At 36.1% G+C, this 22,085-nt stretch overlaps 4 protein-coding genes across 10 annotated transcripts; 1 reads left to right on the forward strand and 3 right to left on the reverse strand.

Annotated features, from left to right (window-relative positions):
* Positions 1 to 160: 160 nt before the first annotated feature.
* Nct (Nicastrin) lies at positions 161 to 3,749 on the reverse strand. Its single transcript, XM_011646740.3, has 8 exons — positions 3,329 to 3,749; positions 3,147 to 3,245; positions 2,717 to 3,054; positions 2,146 to 2,533; positions 1,655 to 2,045; positions 1,120 to 1,559; positions 869 to 1,061; positions 161 to 769 (listed from the first exon to the last, which is right to left on the reverse strand). The coding sequence occupies exons 1-8, from the start codon at positions 3,378 to 3,380 to the stop codon at positions 751 to 753; spliced, it is 1,920 nt and encodes a 639-aa protein (XP_011645042.2). The 5' UTR covers positions 3,381 to 3,749; the 3' UTR covers positions 161 to 750.
* Positions 3,750 to 4,311: 562 nt separating this feature from the next.
* Positions 4,312 to 7,039, forward strand: bora (aurora kinase A activator-like protein bora). Of its 3 annotated transcripts, none has more exons than XM_011646736.3 (6): positions 4,312 to 4,922; positions 5,015 to 5,306; positions 5,371 to 5,456; positions 5,545 to 5,742; positions 5,858 to 6,083; positions 6,368 to 7,039. In XM_011646736.3, the coding sequence occupies exons 1-6, from the start codon at positions 4,647 to 4,649 to the stop codon at positions 6,853 to 6,855; spliced, it is 1,566 nt and encodes a 521-aa protein (XP_011645038.2). In that variant the 5' UTR covers positions 4,312 to 4,646; the 3' UTR covers positions 6,856 to 7,039. The 3 variants fall into 3 exon arrangements, with proteins under 3 accessions (XP_011645038.2, XP_011645040.2, XP_011645039.2); XM_011646738.3 differs by having other exon boundaries at positions 4,706 to 4,840; XM_011646737.3 differs by having other exon boundaries at positions 4,780 to 4,945.
* A 459-nt stretch (positions 7,040 to 7,498) lies between these two features.
* On the reverse strand, positions 7,499 to 15,939 carry LOC105432108 (uncharacterized). Of its 5 annotated transcripts, none has more exons than XM_025219600.2 (6): positions 15,794 to 15,939; positions 13,254 to 13,666; positions 12,722 to 13,152; positions 12,338 to 12,641; positions 12,119 to 12,224; positions 7,499 to 12,041 (listed from the first exon to the last, which is right to left on the reverse strand). In XM_025219600.2, exons 2-6 carry the CDS (start codon positions 13,642 to 13,644, stop codon positions 11,756 to 11,758), a joined length of 1,518 nt encoding a protein of 505 aa, XP_025075385.2. In that variant the 5' UTR covers positions 13,645 to 13,666; positions 15,794 to 15,939; the 3' UTR covers positions 7,499 to 11,755. The 5 variants fall into 5 exon arrangements, with proteins under 5 accessions (XP_025075385.2, XP_011645037.2, XP_088930889.1 ...); XM_011646735.3 differs by lacking the exon at positions 15,794 to 15,939 and adding an exon at positions 15,435 to 15,613; XM_089074763.1 differs by lacking the exon at positions 15,794 to 15,939 and adding an exon at positions 15,427 to 15,538.
* Positions 15,940 to 16,838: 899 nt separating this feature from the next.
* Positions 16,839 to 20,939, reverse strand: LOC105432106 (zinc finger FYVE domain-containing protein 1). Its single transcript, XM_011646734.3, has 6 exons — positions 19,936 to 20,939; positions 19,588 to 19,842; positions 19,100 to 19,475; positions 18,758 to 19,010; positions 18,197 to 18,650; positions 16,839 to 18,103 (listed from the first exon to the last, which is right to left on the reverse strand). Exons 1-6 carry the CDS (start codon positions 20,408 to 20,410, stop codon positions 17,877 to 17,879), a joined length of 2,040 nt encoding a protein of 679 aa, XP_011645036.2. The 5' UTR covers positions 20,411 to 20,939; the 3' UTR covers positions 16,839 to 17,876.
* Positions 20,940 to 22,085: the final 1,146 nt, after the last annotated feature.

Raw genomic sequence — 22,085 nt, forward strand, 5'->3', positions numbered from 1 at the left:
TATCCCGTCGCTCGAACGAAGATCGCTATATCGTTACGTACACATGAAGATTAGAGAAATATGCACTTGAAATCTAATCTGTGCAAAAAACAATCTGTATTGTTATCTTTTAAAGACTAAAACTTGACGAAAGAGGGAAGGGGAAATACACTTTTCCACATTATCGATTTATGGATTCATATTTCGATTTTTTTAACATTACATGAATAACAAATTTTTATTGTTACTAAAAGTAGCTAAAAATAGATTTAGCGCACTCTTATGTAACTGTTATTTTAAAAATCTTATCAATGCTATTACGTACATATACACGCACACATTCATTCGTTTATTTATATACACGCGTACACACGATACAAAGCTGTTAAAGTTATCGACCTTCCCGTCTCAGTCAGGCGACTATGTCTTCTCTCGTACACAACTACATAAATAATTTATAGTACAGATATTGTAGAGAAAAAGTGGAGGAAAGATTCACCTTGCCATTTACAACGAGTATCAAAGATTCTTGATTTTCTCTTTTTTTTTTCGCAATTGAACACTATGCGGATGAAGCGATGACGATAAATAGAAAAAGAATATTTAATGACGACAACGCGACACGTCTGGGTGTTTTTTTTTTCAACAATGGATTAGAAAAAATCGTCCGAGGGCGTACCACACATACGGTCAAAGGCTAGTTATTGGAACATCTCGGTCTTCTCGATGATTATCTAACCTGGTCATTGATATGTGGTCCGCAGCGTATCCCTAGCAATCAACAGTTCTCCTGAAAATTTTCATTGTTGTGTAATGTCGCATGTGTGATACACAATTTATTTTAGCTTCGACTTTTCTCGAAAGAGCGAATGATTAAATGATAACGAACCTCGAGTTAAATAACATGTCAGCGCGATTATTGATAAACCACACTAACACAAACGAAAAAACAGCGACCAAACTGCCGAGAATCAAGCTAAAGCGTTCCGTCGCTGCTGCTGGTTTGAGAAACATTCTGACACTTAAAGTCTGCCATATAGATTCAGTCCAAGTTGAATAGTCACCCGACTTCATGTCATATCCTGTAACAGAGAGCCGATTAGATATGTCGAGTCTATTGTAAACAATGCAGCGACTTACCCTCGATAAAAAATGCAGGGCTCACAGCTGTACTATAATTGACGGTTGAATTGATACACAAGCCCGAGAAATTGTATCCGCCCATCCAGGCAAGTCGATTGTCATGACACGTCGTCTCGTTCATTTCAAGAAGTTTTTCACCGGTCAGAAAGGCTAAAAGCTGGCCCGTTAAAGTCGTCGCGGCACTGGGCGCTCTGTGTACACCGACATACAGCGGTAAAACTTGACTAACTACTTTAGTACCAGGCGCCGAAGACGCGCGAAACAGATCGCACTTGGCGTTCTCCAAATAGCAATGTAACATCTCCGTAATAAGCTCCTCCATGGATATCGACAGATTGGCAGGCTGCGGTGTCTCACCCGTCACCGCCCAGTAAAGCTCATTAGCAACCTGAAGAGCAATTGACGCTAAATCTGATGCAAGCGTGCTAGTATCGTTTCTAAAACATGATACACCAAAGAATCTCAATAATACAAATTGAAATAATGTCAAAACATGAATATTATACACGTTAAGATCAAGAGAATTTTGTACCTATTAAAGCCAAGACTTTCCGCGTCGTCCAAGATGCCGTTATAATATCGGTTCTTGAACTGCGTCTCGTGGTTGCTTATGACGACAGTCGTTAGATTCGGTTTCGCCTTCAGGAAACTCTGGACAGACGTAGGTGGAACGCTACCGTTTACAAGCGACGCATTTAGCGCGGCCTGTAAACGGCTTATCATATCGTCCTGGCCGTTACTATGGAGAAATATCTTCCCCTTGCCCAACTGACCAAACTCGATCACACTTTTGATATCGTCAAATTTTAAACTAACTCCGCCGAGAGCATTGAAGTTATTTTGCTTCATATCGTATACCATGCGACTGGATCCTATGTAATCAAACGCCTCCCCATTCAACAACGAAAACACGACATTCGTGCCTAAAAGATATAATAACAATATGAATATGTATACATATATATCGCATATAACTTGCAAATGAACATGCCTTGTAACAAGTCAGAAAAAATTAGCACTTACTATCAACGGTGGCATTTAGGAGATTCAGATAATATGCAGTGGCAAGTAGCGTAACTAGCCCTGTTATGGTGTTACCCGCGCCAGGTGACACACCATCGAACAACGATGCTGCATCCAATCGTGCTGTCACCATGATCACTGTATTATTATCTTCCTCGAGAGGCGCCAAAGGCCAATGTATGTTCCTATCTCCGAGCGGATCGCAAAACTGTGTCGGATTAAAATTCAACTTGAAATCCGTACGCTTTATACAGGAATCAGAATTAACGGCAGCATACATGAACGATTTCATTTCTAGCGCGCAGAGAGATCTCTGATGTTGTGTCTCCAGGTCATGAGCATTGTGTGTCCAGAAACAAGATTTTATAGCCTCCAAAATTGTCTGATTCTGAAAGCATGATATTCTTAACATTTATAATTTATCATTTTCCAAGTCGAGTTTCTAGTTCAGTTTTACAAAAATCTTTTCTCAATAAGATATATTCTAGAGGATTTTTAAGTTGATACCATTAAAAAATTTAAAAAAAAATGTTTAAAAATATCTAACATATGTTAAAACCATGTGTCTAACCTCTGTATAAAACATAGGAAACGGCCAGTCTTCCATGAGCAAAGCAGATCCAAAAGGATTCCATGGCTTTGAATCGTTGCACTTCTTGTAACCAGAATATCGATTTGGACATGTGTCTTCAGGTGAATACTTAAATGGACGCTCATGGCTAATATTTTTTGTCAGCAAAACTCCATTTATATTATTTGTATTCTTGAGTCTTATAAGCGTCGTTTTATTGAACCATACAAACGGAAGGACTACTGTATACGGGCCAGCAGTAGCATTCTGTTCTATCCAAGTGATATCACTTTCTATCTCAATCAAATGAACTACGCCTACGCTACCTGATCTGCTAGCTATAAATAACAGACCATAATGAATGTCAAAGGAGTACTAGAGGACTATGCAATTAATGGAACTTGATGAAATAATAAATATTGATGTTTACAGGAACATCCAAATTGATGTGTGCCATTGTGTCTTCGGAAACATGCAGCTACACCTTCCAGTGGCATATATATCATATCCTTTATTCTTTCGGAGGCCACTAAAAATTAGTTTCACAATGATTATGATTATGCTAAAAGTGAATTATATATATATATATATAAAGTCTAAACTCATAATTACCTAAATCTATGATGATGATCGTCAACACGTATTTCCACATTTTCATCGCCATACTCCTGCCGTTATCGTTTACACTCGAGATTCGTACAAGATTACAATTTGGGACATTACCTGGTGTTGTTACAACACATCCCGAATGTGAGGTTTGAAAAGAGTTAATAATGATACTTCGTATGAGTCATGTTAGTATTCATTCTCTTTGGTTAAGGTTGATACACGGTTCAAATCATTCACTGGAATTCTTATTTTTCGCGTTCGCACTCGAATCGAGTGAAAAAAATCGATTTATCCGAGTTGCGAAAAAAACTTCGAATAACTCAAGCACCAAAGAATTATATCAAATATTATACAAAAGGTTTTTGTCAAGCAATTCTGCACTTCCGGAAGCTTTCCGGAAAAGAAGCACAGCAAGACACTTTGTCACATGATTGGCTGTTCAATAATGCATTTTTTTAAAGTTTCCCTAAAGTTTCCCTAATTGATGAGCCAATCCTGTGACAGTATGTCTATTTTCTAACGAAAAACTGCCTTTGTATAGCTCACTTAAAGCTGCGTACACATTGGAAAAATCTCAATTCCATCAATGTAAACTAATTTTGATCTTGATTAAATTCATTTTTTTATCTTTATATAATTCTATAAATTAGAATAAAGGGTGATAAGGATGGAAGGAAATAAAGGGGAAGATAAATTGAATTGAGATTAAAATTTATGTTAAAATGGGAATAGATTAGATAGAACAAATTTTGAATTTATCATACGACACATGAAGTTTGTCGTATTGCTTGTGCACTTTTAATATTTTCCACATCTAGAACGAGATAAATGTATATGCGAGCATTGAAAAAAGAAAGAATGAGAAACGCGAGTGTAGGAAGTGCAAGCAACACAAATAACAGGTTTGTTCTTTTTAGTATTTAGCTATATTTTTATTTTTAGAATCTTTATCTTTCTTCTTTTTTTCTTTAGATTGAAGAGAAAAGGAGAAAAGATAAAGAAGTTCATCTTAAAAAGAACGGACCTAATATTAACAATATTAAGGTTGGAAGTCCTGAAAAGGACATATTCGATTTGAAACGATCTGTCAGCATTTAAAAGTTCGATAATCTCAGTCGTGCGAATTTCTGAGGGTTTCAATTTATATTTGTAACGCGAGTGTGGTGTTCGCGAAGAGATATTTTATCGACAGCAATATCAAAGTCGGATCGGCTGAAGTCTCGTGGTGGAAATCGGTGATCGAATAATATTCAGGAAAAATTTAAGTTTCGTCGAGTTATTGAGCGAACGTTTCTTTCCGATCGCGTCGATTTATCTCACGATGGAGCAAGTAAAACGAAGTGTGCCGAACGAAGTGCAAAAGTGTGAGAGCCCGTTAACGCGCAATCCCTGGATTCGTGGAACTCCGATGAAGCAGAATGATGTCTGCTTAAAACGCCCGACATTTCAGAACACCGTGTGCATGCCGTTTTCCGCCCTACCGAGTCACATCACTCCGCCGTCCAAGTTAAGAAGGTTCATTACCAAAAATCCGTTCGAGCCTGATCTGATTAACAGATTACACCTGTCCACGATCAGTCCGACCGTGTTCAGCAAGGTCACTTTGCATGCAGACGCTCTGTAAAGATTGCTTTAATTTTACATTTTGTTGGCAGTGAACATCAATTGCTAAAAAATCATGATGTTTAGGTTCCCAGCCCTATGCGACAGTCGCCAGAATTTACATGGAGCATAGATGAGTTAGCTATTATGCAACCAGTAAGGATTGAGGAGTCTCCAATGCAACAGGTGCATTCTCCAGATCCAGAATTGGAGGTGAAGGCACAGGCAGCTATAGATAGGTTCTTTAAGCAGAATCAAATCATTCCTAGTCCCTGGGATATCAGGCAGAAAGGAAACAAACCATTTACATGTATGAACACTCCAAAATCTTCAAACGATAGGAGTTCGCCCGATGAACTTTCCAAGACGACAAAAGACGGTGAGTACTGATGAGACTAAAATTTAAAAAATTTAGATTAAATTTATTGTTATCGAATTTTCAGCCTGGAGTCAAACGGTATTATCTCTCCCTTTGGATTTGCCACAGAATGTGGAAGAAGTTTTGAAGCCATTCCTTACTTTTACTCAGGTTGGTCTAAAATAAGTAATCTGGATGAAAACAGTTTAATATTGATTATCTGAAACTTTTCGGATAAATATTCTTATGTTTTTGAAAGGAACAAAATACAGATGACGACGATGTAAATCTGAGCAACAATTCATTGAGAAGAAAATTATTTTTTTGTCATGATGAATGTACTGACAATGAAAATGAAAGTTTCATATCGTTGTCACCAGTTAAAATGAATGAATCTATGGTGTTGTCTTGCAGCCCTCCTCAGAGTGGTATGTTTGTTCATGGCACACCATTAAAGGTATGTGGATAATAATAGTGCAAGATAGTTATAAAATGATTATATAAAAATAGTCTCAAAAAACAGAATATAAAATTAATTAGTCTATATTTTGTATCAAAAATTAACATAATAGTTCCAGAGATTGTTACAAGCTAAGCGGCAAAGCAATGGATCATCTGTGATATCTGAAAATTTATCACCATCTAACATGTCCCCGATACACAATGAGAACGATAGGCTGTTTGAAAGAATTGAATTTTGTTCTCGTTCGGCTAGTCGACTAAGTTTCTCGATGGATATGAGCATAGATGGTATCGAAAGAAAAAATCAAAACTTCATTAATGGTTATCATTCGTTGGGTAAATTTGTTTTGTTATGTATTGGATAATTTTTCATCATACTCTTTCTCCTTTGCTCTTCATTCTTGTCTTTATTTACGTAATGTAATTTTTCCAAAAAAATAATTAGAATTATTTTCATTGTGTTTTGACAAAAAGATAATTCTCCTATTATCATGAAAAAAATTTGCAGTAATATTTGGAGTAATATTCATGTTCTTATTAAAATATGACGGTAATTTCTATCATAAACAAAATAGCTAAATTTACAATAATATTAAAATTATATTAAAAATATGTTTTAGATGCATCCGATAAAGAAAATGATGTAAAACATACTGAAGATAATGATAAATTGATAAATATGAATAATGATAAAGCAGATGAGTCTGTTAATACGGAAGAATTACAAAAATGCATAAATTCAATTAGCAATATTGAATCTTCTAACGTCACCATATTTTATGATAAAGAACATAACAATGAAATAAATTTGAAAATCACAGAAATGACAAACTTTGTACACGAGAGACATAAACGAAGTAACATAATATCTGGCGCGTTTGATCAACAAAGTATCTCAAACTCAATTCAAGATACTGGTTATCAAACTTACAGTATGAATAGTAGTACAATGCATACAATAGATAATTACAATACTTCAAATCAGAAAACACATTTGAATGAAAAAATAATGACGCCCAAGGATAATACTCAGCTATCTTGGAGAGAGAACATAAGAAACGTATTTAGTTCCACACCTTCTAAACATGATAAAGAAAGTGGAAATTAAATATAGCTATTAAATTAAAAAAAAAAATACATGCTCAATTAGTTAAAATTACAATAATTAGCCTACAATGATCAACAAAATTATAGCAAATATGCATGATTTTTTTTTTATTATTAATTCATATTTGTCTTCTACTGTATAATCGACTGAATTAAATGATTTTTTTGGAGAGATCTCAATTTGATATATTGATGTTAGATCAATCTTCTTTACAAAGAAATCGGCTTTTAAAGAATTTAATCCAATTGATTTGGATCTGACTAGGTAATGATTTAATTATCACGAATTACTATAAATATATTACTTTAAATTTAAAGGAGTTACAAATATATTGGCTGATATCTTTTCAACAATACTTTACACTTTTTCACATCCTTAATATTTATTGTATATCAATATGTATGTAAAAACATGATGTTCTAAAGTCTTCCATTGAGGATTTAGAATCGAAAATATTGATCCAGATTATTCCAAATAGATCCAATAGATTTTGCATTTTTAAATCCTTTTCTGATCATGTAATCAACAATGTGTCAGCGTATATCGTTAGTGATGTTATATGATTACAATATTATATATACATATATATAGTATACTGTACTGTTATATGAAATAAGAAATGCTGGATGAAATAACCAACAAGTTTTGCAATTTTCTTCATTTGTTTCATTAGATAAAATTTTCTGATGGTTACAGCCTAAAATATTAAATATACTCAAGATATATATATAAGCAAGATCAAAAACTTAACAAACATTTTACAGCATGATTCATCTAAAATGAGTAATAATAATAATAATAATAATATAATAATAATAATAATGATATATATAATTATAATATTACATATTACGCCAACAAAAAAATTCTTACAATATACAATCTGTAGATATATATATTATGTGTACATATAAATTAATATATCGCTGATCTTCCAAACCCAAAGGATTCTGCATTTGGCACGATGTCATGTAATGGAAGCAAACCAAACACATTATGTCTTTTGATTGTCCCTGGCTAGTTACAACGACACTTCGTAATCTGCTTTGCCCCATACTTTGTTGTGTTTTTGGTGTCTGTCATAGGATGACTTCGCTCGTCAGCCGGTTGTGGCAATAGCACGCCCCATGCAAAACGATGAAATTACGAATATCGTGAGTTTTTTTTCTTGCGTGACAAATCGACGCGTTATGTGTTAAAAATTAACGATGTTAATACTTGTTTCCTTCTACATAAATGTAATTACAGAATGAATAACAGTCTATCTCCATCGTCGTAATAACGCCGTGGATCAATGCATTGCACATAAGCCCATTCCTTCTGCGAAAACCGGCTGACTAGAGTATTTCGCCCGATGTCAGGATTTACTGGTGTATTGCTTTACATTATGTGACTAATCGATTTAATCTACGCTTTAATCTATCGATTAGCTACACGTATTACGATGACGAATGGCATCTCACACGCTCTTTCTCTATAGCCGATTAATTTAGAATTAACTATATGTGGAAGAACAGATCTTCAGTCGTAGCAAACGAGAGCTAGACTAAGATAATGTTAACAAATTGTGAAGCTATTACATTGAATTTCCATGCGATTATCAATTCGAAGATGCCAGCTTGTTTTAAGATCGGTATCAAGGTAGAGTATTCAAGGTGTGAGTAAGAATGCCAGTTAATTAATAATAATATTTATAAATATATATAAATATATATATATATATATATATATATGTATATCTCTTTCGCTAAGCAACATAATATATAGAATTCTAAAACTTCGGATATACTGAAGTATAACAATGATAATATTCATTTTTCTTGCGATATATCACAGCGATAATAACAATAAAATAAAATTTGAAAATAAAAAATAGATTGCCTAAATTTTTTGTAATTTTTTTGTAAATTATACATATATTTTTAGCAGAATACTAATTATTTAATGTAATATAATGTTGAACGTTTAGAAGACGAGTAAAATTTTGAAATTAATTTTCCCGGTCATTTTCCATGTTGTTTTTAAACAATATTATTTCTTTTTATTAAATATAATATTCATCATATTGAGCATGGCATTCTTTCTTGCACCTTCAGACTGAATTCTTTTTCTGGTGTAGCTGATTAGCTATAATCACATTAAATGTTTGATGTAGCGCATCCTGTTTACAAATCGTATAATTTTTTAATTTTCTGCAGAAGATATTTTTTATCCGAAAAAAGTTTTCAATTTTTCATTTACTGACTGGACCAATTGATAAAAACTAGAAAAATAAAAGTTAAAGGTTTTGCGAGATTAGCATCAATGAGACACTATTTTAGTATGTGCATGAATTTTAATATATGCAAGCGCACATAATTCTATTTATAAAATTAACATTCTATAGCTTGACACGTTAACTCTTTAGAGAGACTAAAGGATAGTCGATGGATTCTGAAATGACAAATAGAATGCATTTACAAAATTGTCGAGGCACGTTTCGCGTCTCCATTAATGTTGATATGTAGAAAGATCTATCAGGTTGCGCTACAACAGTTATGTTTTCCTCTCACATTCGAATTACTAATATTCATACTTTGTAGAGTGATATTTAAGCTAATAAATTGCGTACCAGCGAATCATTAGGAAGAACCTTTATCACGCGGGCAGCGCCCTGTAAAAATATATGTTCTCTCTATATAGAACTACATATCAATGTATACAAGACCAGTTTGCCTAATATTTCTCTCCCTTCTTTTATGTTTTTGTGGTACACGTACATATCTTACAATTACATGGTATTATCAAACTTTTCTCTCTCTCTCTCTCTCTCTCTCTCTCTCTCTCTCTCTCTCTCTCTTTCGCTCTCTCTCCTTAGTGTTACGGATTTTTTTTTTTATAAAAATAAGTTGTCTTTCCACATATCGCTATTTTTCATCTTCATCCGATCAATATTAACATTTCCATATGATTACTATGTATTCAGTGTTCAACTGAATGTCAAAACTGGTCTGTGAATACATTAGAAGATCTACATATGTACAACACTGTTTGAAATTATTTTGAAAGCCACAAAGAGAGTAGAAAAAGATGTAAAATGATAACATTTCTTTGTTCCAAAACCATATTGAATGTATCTCGATGTCTTTTTTTATTTTTTCCATTTTTTCTTGTTTTGATAATACGTTTGTGGCACATATATTATACATGTGCAACATGCACATGGTATATGTATATGTATATGTGTTTACATGTGAGGTGCTCTCAATTTCGCAAAAGCACCATAATGGAAAGTTTGTGAAAAACTAAATCGCGAAGATACTTTTTCGCGAGCTGATCCCTCAAGCACAATTGGAAATCTAAACTCAGGTAAAATCTACGACAGATAATCAATTAAATAGTATACGTTTATAAATAGCGCTTACACTTTTGCTTTTCGTCCGACATGTAAAGTTGGCGCCAGACTATGCGCGATTCCTATTATTTGTAGTTCGAAATTTGTAGCTTACTATTTATGGAATTGCTGGAAATAAAAAAAAATATAGTAAGTAAGTAAGAACGTGAATTTCTATGACTCAGTTTTTCATAAACTTTTTCGCTATTTCTATTCGCAAATTTGGGAACACCTTGTACATATATACGATTAAACTTCTCTTGTTTTTTTTTTTTTCAATCGGTCGAACATGACATTGCCACTCTTCCACTATTTCACATTCGTCGTCTCGTCACATACATACAACAAAAGTGACTAATGAGGTATGGACACGTACGGACACGATGCGTGCGCGATGATGACATTTTCATTCTGTGTATGGTTATCCGAATACGAAAGAGTAGCCGAGAGCAGAATGGACGTTTCATCTCGAGTCGAGGAGTCCGATCATATATATACATGAATGAATATGTCGGCCTTTGATGCGCGTGCAATGTGTACATCTGCATATACATGCACGTATACATTTTATATACATATATACACATATACAAAAACATGTATGCGTGTAATTGTTTTTTTAAATATATTATTTCGATCTCTCTCTCTCTCTCTCTCTCTCTCTCTCTCTCTCTCTCTCTCTCTATCGGATACGTGGCCTGTTTCAAAAATAATGAGACTAGCTGCCACGAAATGAAATATGGTAACACTGGGCTCTTCAAACCGTGCCGTGATTTCGATGTCGAAAATTTGCCGCGTTACGTTTGAAAACGGCAGGTCTCATTATTGTTGCGACAGGCGTTATGACAGCAGATGTTGATTATGCCTCTATACATATCTACAAAAAAGAAGAAAAAAAAAAGAAGACTGATATAGACCTCTATCATTAATTAAACTCTTCTATGACTTAATATAATTGTTTCACAACAGTTCTAAAATGATTATCATTACTTACTTCAGTATGTAATAATAATATTTCTTATATTGATATATTTATATATATATATATATATTCCACGAACTATTCAATTGTAATCATGTTTCAACAGCATGTTAAAAAGTATCTCTTTAACACTACATCTCTATTATTGCTTGTTGTTTAGTGCTACCGAATGTATTTTGGCATATAGCATGTTGTGAACCCTGAGCAACCACACCAATCAATTCGAAATGCATTCAACAACCCTCTTTTCTAGCACTAACTAGAAGTTATGGAAGAATTTACATGCGCGTTTGTGTGTTGTGTGTGTGTGTGTGTGTATGTGTGTGACCATGACGAGAGACTGGTTCGATCAAGAAATTTTTGTCAAGGTCGAATTTAAACGTGTTTAGAAATGAGCAAGGAATTTCCTGACAATATGAAACAAAAATATTTTCTCATACTCTTACTAGATGGTAAAGTTTCTCAAATGTTTCTTCAACTTGCACGCAAGCGGGAAAGCTCTCGATAATGTACACTCTTCGACATGTAACGAAAATTATTTAATGTTAACCTCTAATTTGTTTTAGGTATCGATTTCCTTCCTCCCAATCCCGCCATCTTTTACGCTTTTTTTCAGATGTGCTCGAGTAATCACCTGTGGTAGAGCGTTTTTTTGATTTCGCAATACCTTCTGATTTCGGTGCCGTGTTAATACCCTGCGTTACGTGATGTGTTCTATTGTGGTTTAACGCTGTACTAACTCCGGCCAAATTTAGAAGCGCATCAGCACCTTCCGCAATCTTTCTTTGTTCATCAAAATCCGGATTTAATTCCTCCTCATTCGAATGTTTGCTGTGAAGAAAAAAAAAAAATTTATTTTTTCAGGTATTGTGTAATCTGTGTCGATCGTGTACAGCATTAATCTTTACCTTTCCAATTTTATCGAAGCGATACAGCTATAAGTATGGTCCTCGCTGGAACTCCTGGTAATTACAGGCACCAATTTTTCCGATTCCGGTAATTTTCGCTTACGATCTATATGGAAACATTATAGCATATAAATTATCTCAAATATCATAATTAAGTAACTTTGCTCCTTTTTCCATCAAAACACAGATAAGAATATTGTTCCTCTTATTATTAAATACCTTTGTTATGATTCAAAATGATAGGTCCATGCTTGAAAGAAAGCATGGCGGCAGCTGCCGCATCAACGTCGCTATCTATCTCGGCTTCCGCGCTATCATTAATATTGCTAGACGCCAGTCTTTTGGATAAGTATGGAAAGAGAACCGGATCCGGGAGACGTGTGTTCATGCATTTCCTGGATATCTTTTCCGACGAAGATAGATTTTGAGATGTGGGAGGAGGAAAAGGCGCGCGAGATAACGCTTGGATCAGATTCGGGCGATACTGTGCATCCACCATCCACAATGATCCCTTGCCTAAATTCTAAAAAGAAAATAATAAGTTATAAGCATGAATACGGAAACAGCGATTTTCGGTATTTCTTCGAAAAGAAATCTGCTTACCGGAGCTTTCTCTACTTTTCGAAAGCACTTGTTGAGGCTCAAATTATGTCTGACGGAATTTTTCCATCCAGTAGGGGCATTTCTGAAATACGGAAAATGTTCCAGGATCCACGCGTAAACTTCTTTCACGGGTAGCGCCTTAACAGGACTATCTTCGATAGCCATAAATATGAGGCAGGAGAATGAATATGGTGGTTTGCTATTTCTGTGTAAATGAGGATCATATGGTATATGGGTAGGATGCTTGTTGCGATTAGACATTGGCAAATTATTGTTGCTCAAAGAAATCTTCGTTTGATTACTTGGCGAAATATTGCAATGACTTTTCACAGAGTCCTGAAATATTTGCGTAGACTTTTGACAATTCTTGACGGGGTGTTGACAATTTTGTCCATTTCCGTTCAGCGTCACGTTTGTCTTCCCATTGTTCTCTGTCAATAGTAGATAAAACAAATAGAATAAGATTAATGCAAACTCCGAGACTTGTTACTCGAATATCACAGTACTTAATTAAAAAAATATGTTATTTTACCTGGACAGAAACTATCATCCAAGCTTGATATAGAATTCGTATTTTCAGAAAAATCTGCCATATCATCGCAGATATTGTTGTTTAGCATATTCTCGTGTTTCATATCTTTGGAAGGATTTGAAATCTCCAAACCCTTAAGTAAATTCTGCTGATGCAACCAACTGAGAGATGTTAACTCGTCGTCCGACTGATTGTTCTTTTCCATGGACTTTTCCCATCTGGGAATGTCGCTCTGACATTCGTTGGTCGAGTTTGTGTCAGTCAGCACGCTGGCGTTCTCCTTCTCCTTGTCGTTCATCGTATAGGCGTTTTCACCAAAATTATAATCCTGAGATGAATTCAGTTCTATATCAGTTTCGATACCCGATGCATCCGGCCTATCTGGTGGCATGTTGCATAGAGTTTTCTGGTCACTGCAAATAAAAAATTACTTTTTACTTTTCTAATCATGTGCAAAAATAAGTGTATAACTTAAGGTGCATAATTTAGAATTTATTATTGTTTTTGAAACGATGCAATCAAAAATTTCTTATAGGGGGGAATAAATTTGTAAAATCCTTTTCTTATATATACATTAATTTACGGTAGTTCATCTTTCCCGCTTTTCTTATAATATTGATATTCATTTCATCAATGTAGATTAATTTCAATTTCAATTTAACTTCCTTTTCACTTTTTTTTTTTCCTAAGAAAGAAAAAAAGATAAAGATAAAGCATAAATTAAACCGAAGTAAAAACCGATCTACATTGATAGAAATGGACATAAGAGAAACCTAAACCTTGACTCGAGAAAAATCTATTAATATACCGACGGGCGACGTTAAAAACCTCGCGTTTTCGAACGAGTTATCTGTTTACATTTATAAAACTTTATCAAGGGAAGATTTGCGGAGCGGGATGCGTAAGAATCGCTAGTATATCGTGTTACGGCATAAAAATCTCCGCGAAAATAGTAAGAAATAGGCCCGGTCGCTTTTCTATTTTTGGTATGCCGCGCGACGGAGACGCGTGCGAGAGTAGAAACAGAAAGAGAGAGAGGGAAAGAGGTAGGACGGAAGCATCGCGAAATTGAAATCTCCGCGTTCGCTCGCTCGCTCGCTCGAGCCACGAAGCCAGCAGCGTGCGACGTCGCGCACGGGATTGTTTATTCGCGACTAATAAGCGACAAAATGGCCGGCGCTATCACGCGGAATCGCGCATTGGAATTTCAAATGCGATTCGCTCCGTGGAAACAAACATGATCCTTGGCGACGTGACGCGACGCGACGCGACGCGATGCGATGCGACGCGTCGCGACGTTGCGTTGCATCGCGTCGCGTCGTCATTATCGTCGCCGACGCGAAACGCTCGCGTCCAACATTCCGAATGTTTTCCTCCCCTCCAACCCCGTGGAATTTGCAACTAATGGCGTCCACCCGCGTTGCACACGTCCGGCAACGTGTTCTCCGTGCGTTCGCACGTTCCCGAGATCGGCGAGACCGGGGCGGCGTAAACATACACGTCGATGATGAATCACCGAGATTCGGCGACGAACGTCGCGGTTGCTACGCGAATCTGACGCTGGAGATGCCAAAATTGCGACCGCGTGATCGCGGCTTGACGATCTTTACAAGCACGTGAAAACGATTTCTATTCCTGTCCTCGTCTTCGTCCTCGATCGCGGAACCGATCACGGGAGACAATTTCGCTCCTCGCGGAAGGAGAGCGCGGAGAGAAACGAGGCCAGGGCACCCTGGCCGGAGTCCGCACCGATCGCGGAACCGATCGGGCACGGCACGTCGGAGTCGTGCCTCTCGGGACCGCGGCGGGATCGGGGCGGCGTGGCGACCTGCATTACTTGTTGAATTCAAATATGGAGCTGATAACGATTACGAAACGCGAGAGAGCAAACGCGAAAATGGCTACGGCATCGTTCGCCGTATGCACGCGGGCACGCATGCACGCACGCACGCACGCATACGTACACACGAGATACGTGTACACACTCGCGCACGCGGCGCGGAGACTTCGGCGGTGCACTCCCGAGAATTACATAAGATAAACGATCGTCGCGCGAGTCGGCGAGAAACAGGGGCGCGAGGCGGAACGCGCGACGAAATGCGAATTTCCCGTCTTGCTCTTATTATTCCTTCTCTCCTTTTCCTTTTTTTTTCTCTTAACATTAACTCTCTACTTTCTCACTCGCGGTCGGACGAGCCGCGGGCCGCGGTCGAGCCATCGACGGGGACCATCGTCGGGACGCTCGGCACGGAGCGGTCGATTCCGCGCGCGGACGTATCGTCCGGACGGAGATGTTTTTTTCCCGTCCCGGAGAGGTGTTCGAACGCGGGTGCGCGATACGCGGGTCTCACGTGCGTCTCGCTCCCGCCGTACCCCGAGTCGCGGAGGCGCCGCGACAACACGTCTGCGTCTCCGCGTCTCGCACTCGCGACTCGCGGCCGTGACTTTCGCGTCGTCCGCGGCTCTCCCGCTCGCGGGCAGCCGCCGATCGACGAACAGCACCGGGATGCGCGATCGATGATCGCGGATGGATAACTCACGTATCACGGCGGACAGACGGCGGTCTCCTTTAGTTCTCGTGAGACGGGCATCGCAGGCAGGCACACTCTACACAACATCCAGCTGATCGAGACGCCATATCTTGACGTCATCATGTGCTCCCGTCGGGGCACCACGCGTATTTATCGCGATTTGATATTTCGCTTTTCGATTATCGATCCGCCTCGCGATTCGAATCCGCGAAAATTTGCATCCCCCGAACGTTCACTTTACTGTCCTTGGGAAAGGATAAACGCATCGTTTCCTGTCAAGGATTCGAAGCAGTTGAAAGAAATATCCAATAGCAATTTTTGAATATTTAAAAAAGAAATTATTTGTACTTTTTTTCAATTTCCTGCATTTTCTCCCCCTTTTTACGGTTGTCTTATTAATAAGATGTCGTGTCGCTTAAATGTAAAACCAAGAAATTTATATATGTAAAAAAAAAAACAAGTACAAAATTTCAAACATATTTTAAAATTCTTTCCTAGGAAAATTGTAGAGTGATACTCTACAATTGAGTGTAGTTTGATTTTTATTTTGCATTTCTTTTTTTTTCTTTATGTTCAAACAGAACATGTAAAAGATTTAATTGTTGCTATTTTTCGATGTGGTTCCTTTATTTACTTCATATTTTGAAGATAATTGCCGACATGAATTTTGTCGCTTTTTAATTTCAAATAAAATTTTACAAAACGTTCTGATTATAATTTTTTGTTGTTGATAGAGATATAAGAAATATTTGCTAAATCTAGAAATCAATGAAAAATATCAAATGCATAATGAAAAGGAACATGTGTTCGATACTATTTTATATAGTCTTTTTTTCCGTCTATAATCTTCATTTTTTATATTTTGTCGTTTAAAAAATTATTTAATTAAAAACTTATACACTATAAATTTTTATTTATAATTTTTTATATTAGTTACTTTATCTCTCAGCTCACTGAAGTGATTATGAATTTTTGGTGACACATGTGCAATTATCTATAAAAGAATAGGCATCTCTAAATAAAGACACATGTATTAAAATAAAGCAACGACCTATTTTGAGAATTCAATTTTATTTTTAAGCTGCTTATTATAACGTACAGAACAAAATAAAAGTAACAATTCCCATTTCCGTGAACGCTGCTGTCGCAGTACTAAGAGTACGCGTCTTCAAATGCTTTGCCGATATTAACAGTTGTCACAGCCATAGTTTTACATTTCTTGTAAATAATGTGTTCTTTCTATACTATTAGCCACTTTTATCAGATTATATACATATGTACAAACGCCAACGTATGTATACGTCTTTCTTCGTACATTAATTATTGTTAACATAATCTTTAACTGCTTTTTCAGTAATCGATCATTAAGCGTAATCTCTTAATTTACATTCTTTAGAAATATAAAATCGTATATTAAAGATAACATATATCTTTCATACACATACTTGAGGAAGTTACTTTCAAATAGCGATAACCATAATTATGGCACAATCATACATTTATATGTTCGTACAAGATATTAACAAAATTATTTCAAATACCATATTAAATAAAATACAGCTTTCAGACAAACTTTCAATACATCTCAATATTTTTAAAAATTCTAATATTGCTAAATTCAAATCACAAAAATTTTTTTTTTATTTTTAATACTAGATATGTAAAAATAAAATATTATCACTTATATCAAATGAAAATTAAAATTATTAAAAATAAATGTTTATTGTATTTAGAACGTTTCGTTATAAAACTTCCTTACATGTCGCATAGTAAAATGATTTGCATCGTTATATTAAAGATATTACAGAAAATAAGAAATACCAAGTTGACAATTTTATTTGGAATTTAAAAAAGTTAAAATTCTATTACATTAAAAAAGTCCTTTCAAAAAGCTACAACTGCACGCAATTTGGCGATATAAATCTAATCTAAAATACTCTATATTCGCAATTAAATCAGTACAACTTTTGTGTTATTACAAAAGCAATTACATGAAATATGAAGTAATTTTTATTTTATTCCGAGTGAATATTTTCCCTCTTCGTCTGAGATCTCTATATTTTTGGATCCTGTTTCTTTCGAAAGGCTACCTTCAAACAGTTTCAACGCAGGCATTGCATACTCGAACAGGATGCTCCCATCCTCGGTGAGGTACAGGTTTACGATGTTGCGAACACTCTTGACACACTCCGCGTCCGCAGGCTCTGCAGTGATGTAACGAAAGCGTGAAATCGGCAAATTTGCGTTCGCAGACACAGCAACTAACCACTTCCGAATCTGGTATCCAATAAGACGGTCGAACGGAATCTTTTATGAATGCTATAAATGAAAAACATTTAGGATTAATAATAATGATTTGAGAAATTAGCCGACTTCATAAAAAATGTCTATAAATGAGACATTTATACTTACACTTGGAATAATTCAAAACAATTCCCACTATATTGAGAGTAGACACTACTTGCTCCGTTACTTTCCGCACTCCGACGTCCTCGGTAGGTTCCTCGGTAGATTCATCATTGGAAGAATTTGTTTCCTTCTCGTAGCACGCATCGCAAACTCGAACGGGCGAATGCCAATTCCTGTTAGGCACGCATTTTGTTTTCGATGAGCACTCCGCGCAAAAGCCCTCTCCACAATCGCGGCAATGATGTTTGTCATCCATCGGTCCAAACAAGTGTTTGCACTGATGGCAATGTTTTATCTCGCTGTTCGGCCGCCAGTAAGACGGTGCTACTTGATCCGCGGCCCAGGCTTTCAGCGCTTTTGTTGGTTGCAGGGAAACATTCGTGACGGCTTCCGTGATGTATGAAACGCTATCGACAACTCGTTGCGCTGTGTTCTGAGAGATTATAGAACGATTTGACTGAAAAAGAATACAAATGTTAATAGATCAGTTTTGTAAGGAAGAATCATATAAATAAACATAATAAAGAAGAATAAAAGAAAGCTTTGTATTCTCTCGATACTTACTATACCCCACACGTGCGTGATCTTTTTGCATATGGCGACATCCTCGGGATTGCCAAACCAGTATTGTCTGCTTTTATATATCTCACCACAGTGTGGACAATTTATAATATATCCCGACCAGATATTTTTAGTAAGAGTAAACCAGTTTTCATTATCCTTGTAATACTGTCTGGTCACCTCAACTTCGTTTCCGTCATTATAACAGCTCTTACATACATATATCGAATTGTCATACTGACATTGGAATTCGCACCTGTAAACAAACATCATTATTAATACAGCAAGAAAAAGTTGTTGCACAATTAAGTTCTACATGTACAAAGGAGAGGCTGCTGAACTAACGTGTTATTACTACTATGTGGTTTTCCTTCAAGAAGATGCCTTATGCTATATTTGCAACTGTCACCACAGCTCCGGCATTTAACCGGGCAAGAGAAGTACTCTGGGAATAAGTGCTTGGAAAGTGCTTTGGTTTTCTTTTCGTTAAAAAAGTGATCGTTTAAATTCTTAAGTATCTTATACACTAAGTGCGGTTTTCTGGCTGAACGAATCATTGAGTTGTTCAACTCGTCCTGAATTGCAGATCGTAATTGTTTGTAATTCGGCGGATCAGTCACCCTGTGTAAACCGACGTATTTAATAGAACTGAAAGCATCAATGTCAAGATTCATCTGTCTAAATTTAGTTCTCAGGATATCCTCCGCACTTTCCGATTCATCTGTAAACAAATCGATCAATATATTGAACCATAAACAACGTAATATATTGTTAATCATGATAAATTTGTCAGATAGAAATTATTGTTATTCTGAGAGAATAGCAATACATACTATTAGTCAAAGGTGTAGTGTATCTGGTTTCATGCAGCACTATGAGACTTGGTCCAAGTATTCTCAATGATGTTTCCTCTTCTATCTCTTGGAAGGCAGTTTCAAAATGACGATTGTATTCTCGTGACGCAGTACCCAACAATATAAACAAGTCTCTATTCAGTCTCTCAGATTGAATTCCATAAATTATAACATCGGAGACTGCAAGTACTTTCAGCAGCAATTTCATATGTTTGTTCTCAGAATTTATAACACCTGTAAATGAACATTGTAAGTGAATAACAATATAACCTGTTAAAACCAATATATATGATTAACTTTACTCATGAATAATAACATTGTAAATACCTAGCAAACCTTCAGTATCCAAGCAAATAACATTATGATCTGGATCGAAGGCTGCCCAAACACCTGGCGTACACCAATCGTAATTGTTTGATGGTCGAAATATCTCCTCACCCTTGAAAAACACTTGATTCATAGCATGGCTCTTCCCACTGCATACATTACCTAATATCGATACGACTTTGATTTTAGTGTCGTTTTTCGTGCAATTTAACTTCTTCAGGAACTTCTCCACGTCGGACACCTGTAAATTCTCCTGTTCGTCGAACAGCAGGAAACTCTTGTTGCGAGTTGTATACTTTGTGCCACAAGTGTCGTCATTCTCGTTCGGCAAGCGATCCTGCGTCGCGAAAGGCGCTTGAAAGCCGAACTCGGACAGAGTATCGAAATCACTGTTCGTACTGGCCTCCAGGCTCTTCATGATCGCCGGATTTTCATTCGAGTCCATACTATGTATCGAATGCCAGGCTTTCCACATTCTACACAAGATGCACGAAGGAGGACAGTCTTAAAAAAAAAAAAAAAAAAAAAAAAAATCAGGATTTGAATTCGGGCCCGTCGCGGAACGGCATCCTCGTCACGAGCGAATACGGCCAGTCGGCGGAAAACACAACGACGTCAAGCAAGATCCGCGAACGGTCCGCGATCACGCGCAACTGCGTAAATGCGAGACGCGACGCGACGCGACGTAAAGCGACGCCAACGCGGGAACGGTATCCACCGTCCGCGTGCCGAACTCGACAGCGACTATTCGACGGACGTTGAGCCCGTGCGGCCTTTGGCTTCTCTAGAATAACCTCTACTCGCGGAAGATCTCTCGCCAGCGAACTCGGCGGGTAGTACGCACCGTGACTCAGGAGAATTAACACGCGACAGTCACGTTGAATCGCATTGCCACTAACAGATTCGTGCGCCGGATCCGAATTCTGCAGTTTTGAATCATTCGACCGGATACGAGCGCATCGTACGACACGACTAATGTGCGCCGGATACGCTGACCAATGCCGATGGCCGACGGCCGACGGCCGACGGTCGACGGCCGATGGTCGATCCGGATCGATCTCTTGAGTCGAAAAACGCGCGATCGCGAGCGAACGTTCGCTCTCGTGAGTACATCGATCGGAATCGTCGTGATGCACAGAGGGAAAAAAAAAAAAAACAAAAAAAATCATGATCAAAATTAATGTTGCACGTTACAACGCATTAGTATCTAAAATAATAATAAATAATAAATATCTAACAATAAGACAAATTAAAATACACAAATATGCAAACAGTGAAAAATATATAAGTCGTGTAATGTATGAACGTATATATGTGAATCGTGTAATTCTTATAAATATCACGATGAAAGTAAATAAAAATAAAATGTCACTAATAATAAGATAAAAATTATATCAAATGTGGTTACTAAAGTTAATTTAATTTTAATATAATTTTTAATTACTTATCTTTGTCACGCAATTGTTAATATGACTGAATTAATTTTATGAATTATTAATTTTAATCTAATTAAATATAGCCAACCTTAATAGAATATTAAAAATATTATATATATAAATATATGTATATATGTTTAAATATATTTAAATTTTTGTAATATTTTGTAATTATTTTCTTAATTAATTAATCATATCGTTAATAAGAATAAATAATATCTAAAATAATAATATAAAAATTAATTATAATATTATATTTAAATAAATGTTAATATATTATAATATATTATAATATATAATATATTATAATTATTGTACAATGTCAAAATGTGTAAGTTGAACATAAAATTAAAATTGAATCCAGAATCTTTCTCTAAATTATTATTTGTTCTTATTTTTCGCAGTTAATTTTATGAAGCATTTACAATTAAAAAATTTGACATTAATTACAAAAATTAATTATTTATAATTAACATAAAGGTATTAAATATATTTTTTTTATAAAAAAATGTTAAAAACTAACATATTTGATTTATACTTTGATTTACTTTAATTTATTTTAATTTAAATCTATTTATTTAATGTCATAAACAATATAAACATAAAAAATTCTGCTGTTTTTATTTCTACTGCTATTTTGATAATATTTGCTATTACTGCTATTATAGCTAATACAGTATTAATGCTTTTAAAGCAATTCTTTCTCTGACAAAA

The sequence above is a fragment of the Pogonomyrmex barbatus genome, unplaced genomic scaffold, assembly GCF_055798465.1.
Source record: "Pogonomyrmex barbatus isolate J1 unplaced genomic scaffold, ASM5579846v1 scaffold17, whole genome shotgun sequence".
In the NCBI taxonomy this organism is placed as follows: Eukaryota; Metazoa; Arthropoda; class Insecta; order Hymenoptera; family Formicidae; genus Pogonomyrmex; species Pogonomyrmex barbatus.

Excerpts from the sequence above, each read along its gene's own strand:
- bora (XM_011646736.3), top strand. The coding sequence starts at position 4,647 with ATGGAGCAAGTAAAACGAAGTGTGCCGAACGAAGTGCAAAAGTGTGAG. Across the intron at positions 4,923-5,014 it reads GTCCGACCGTGTTCAGCAAG|GTTCCCAGCCCTATGCGACA; the intron begins GTCACTTTGCAT and ends CATGATGTTTAG. Across the intron at positions 5,457-5,544 it reads CATTCCTTACTTTTACTCAG|GAACAAAATACAGATGACGA; the intron begins GTTGGTCTAAAA and ends TGTTTTTGAAAG.
- LOC105432108 (XM_011646735.3), bottom strand. The coding sequence starts at position 15,484 with ATGGTCCCCGTCGATGGCTCGACCGCGGCCCGCGGCTCGTCCGACCGC. Across the intron at positions 13,667-15,434 it reads CGCGGCTCGTCCGACCGCGA|TGACCAGAAAACTCTATGCA; the intron begins GTGAGAAAGTAG and ends TTTTATTTGCAG. Across the intron at positions 12,642-12,721 it reads GAAAAGTAGAGAAAGCTCCG|AATTTAGGCAAGGGATCATT; the intron begins GTAAGCAGATTT and ends TTTTCTTTTTAG.
- LOC105432106 (XM_011646734.3), bottom strand. The coding sequence starts at position 20,410 with ATGTGGAAAGCCTGGCATTCGATACATAGTATGGACTCGAATGAAAAT. Across the intron at positions 18,651-18,757 it reads TCACGCACGTGTGGGGTATA|TCAAATCGTTCTATAATCTC; the intron begins GTAAGTATCGAG and ends ATTCTTTTTCAG. Across the intron at positions 18,104-18,196 it reads TGTTTTGAATTATTCCAAGT|CATTCATAAAAGATTCCGTT; the intron begins GTAAGTATAAAT and ends TTTCATTTATAG.
- Nct (XM_011646740.3), bottom strand. The coding sequence starts at position 3,380 with ATGGCGATGAAAATGTGGAAATACGTGTTGACGATCATCATCATAGAT. Across the intron at positions 3,246-3,328 it reads GATCATCATCATAGATTTAG|TGGCCTCCGAAAGAATAAAG; the intron begins GTAATTATGAGT and ends ACTAATTTTTAG. Across the intron at positions 1,560-1,654 it reads GAAAGTCTTGGCTTTAATAG|AAACGATACTAGCACGCTTG; the intron begins GTACAAAATTCT and ends ATCATGTTTTAG.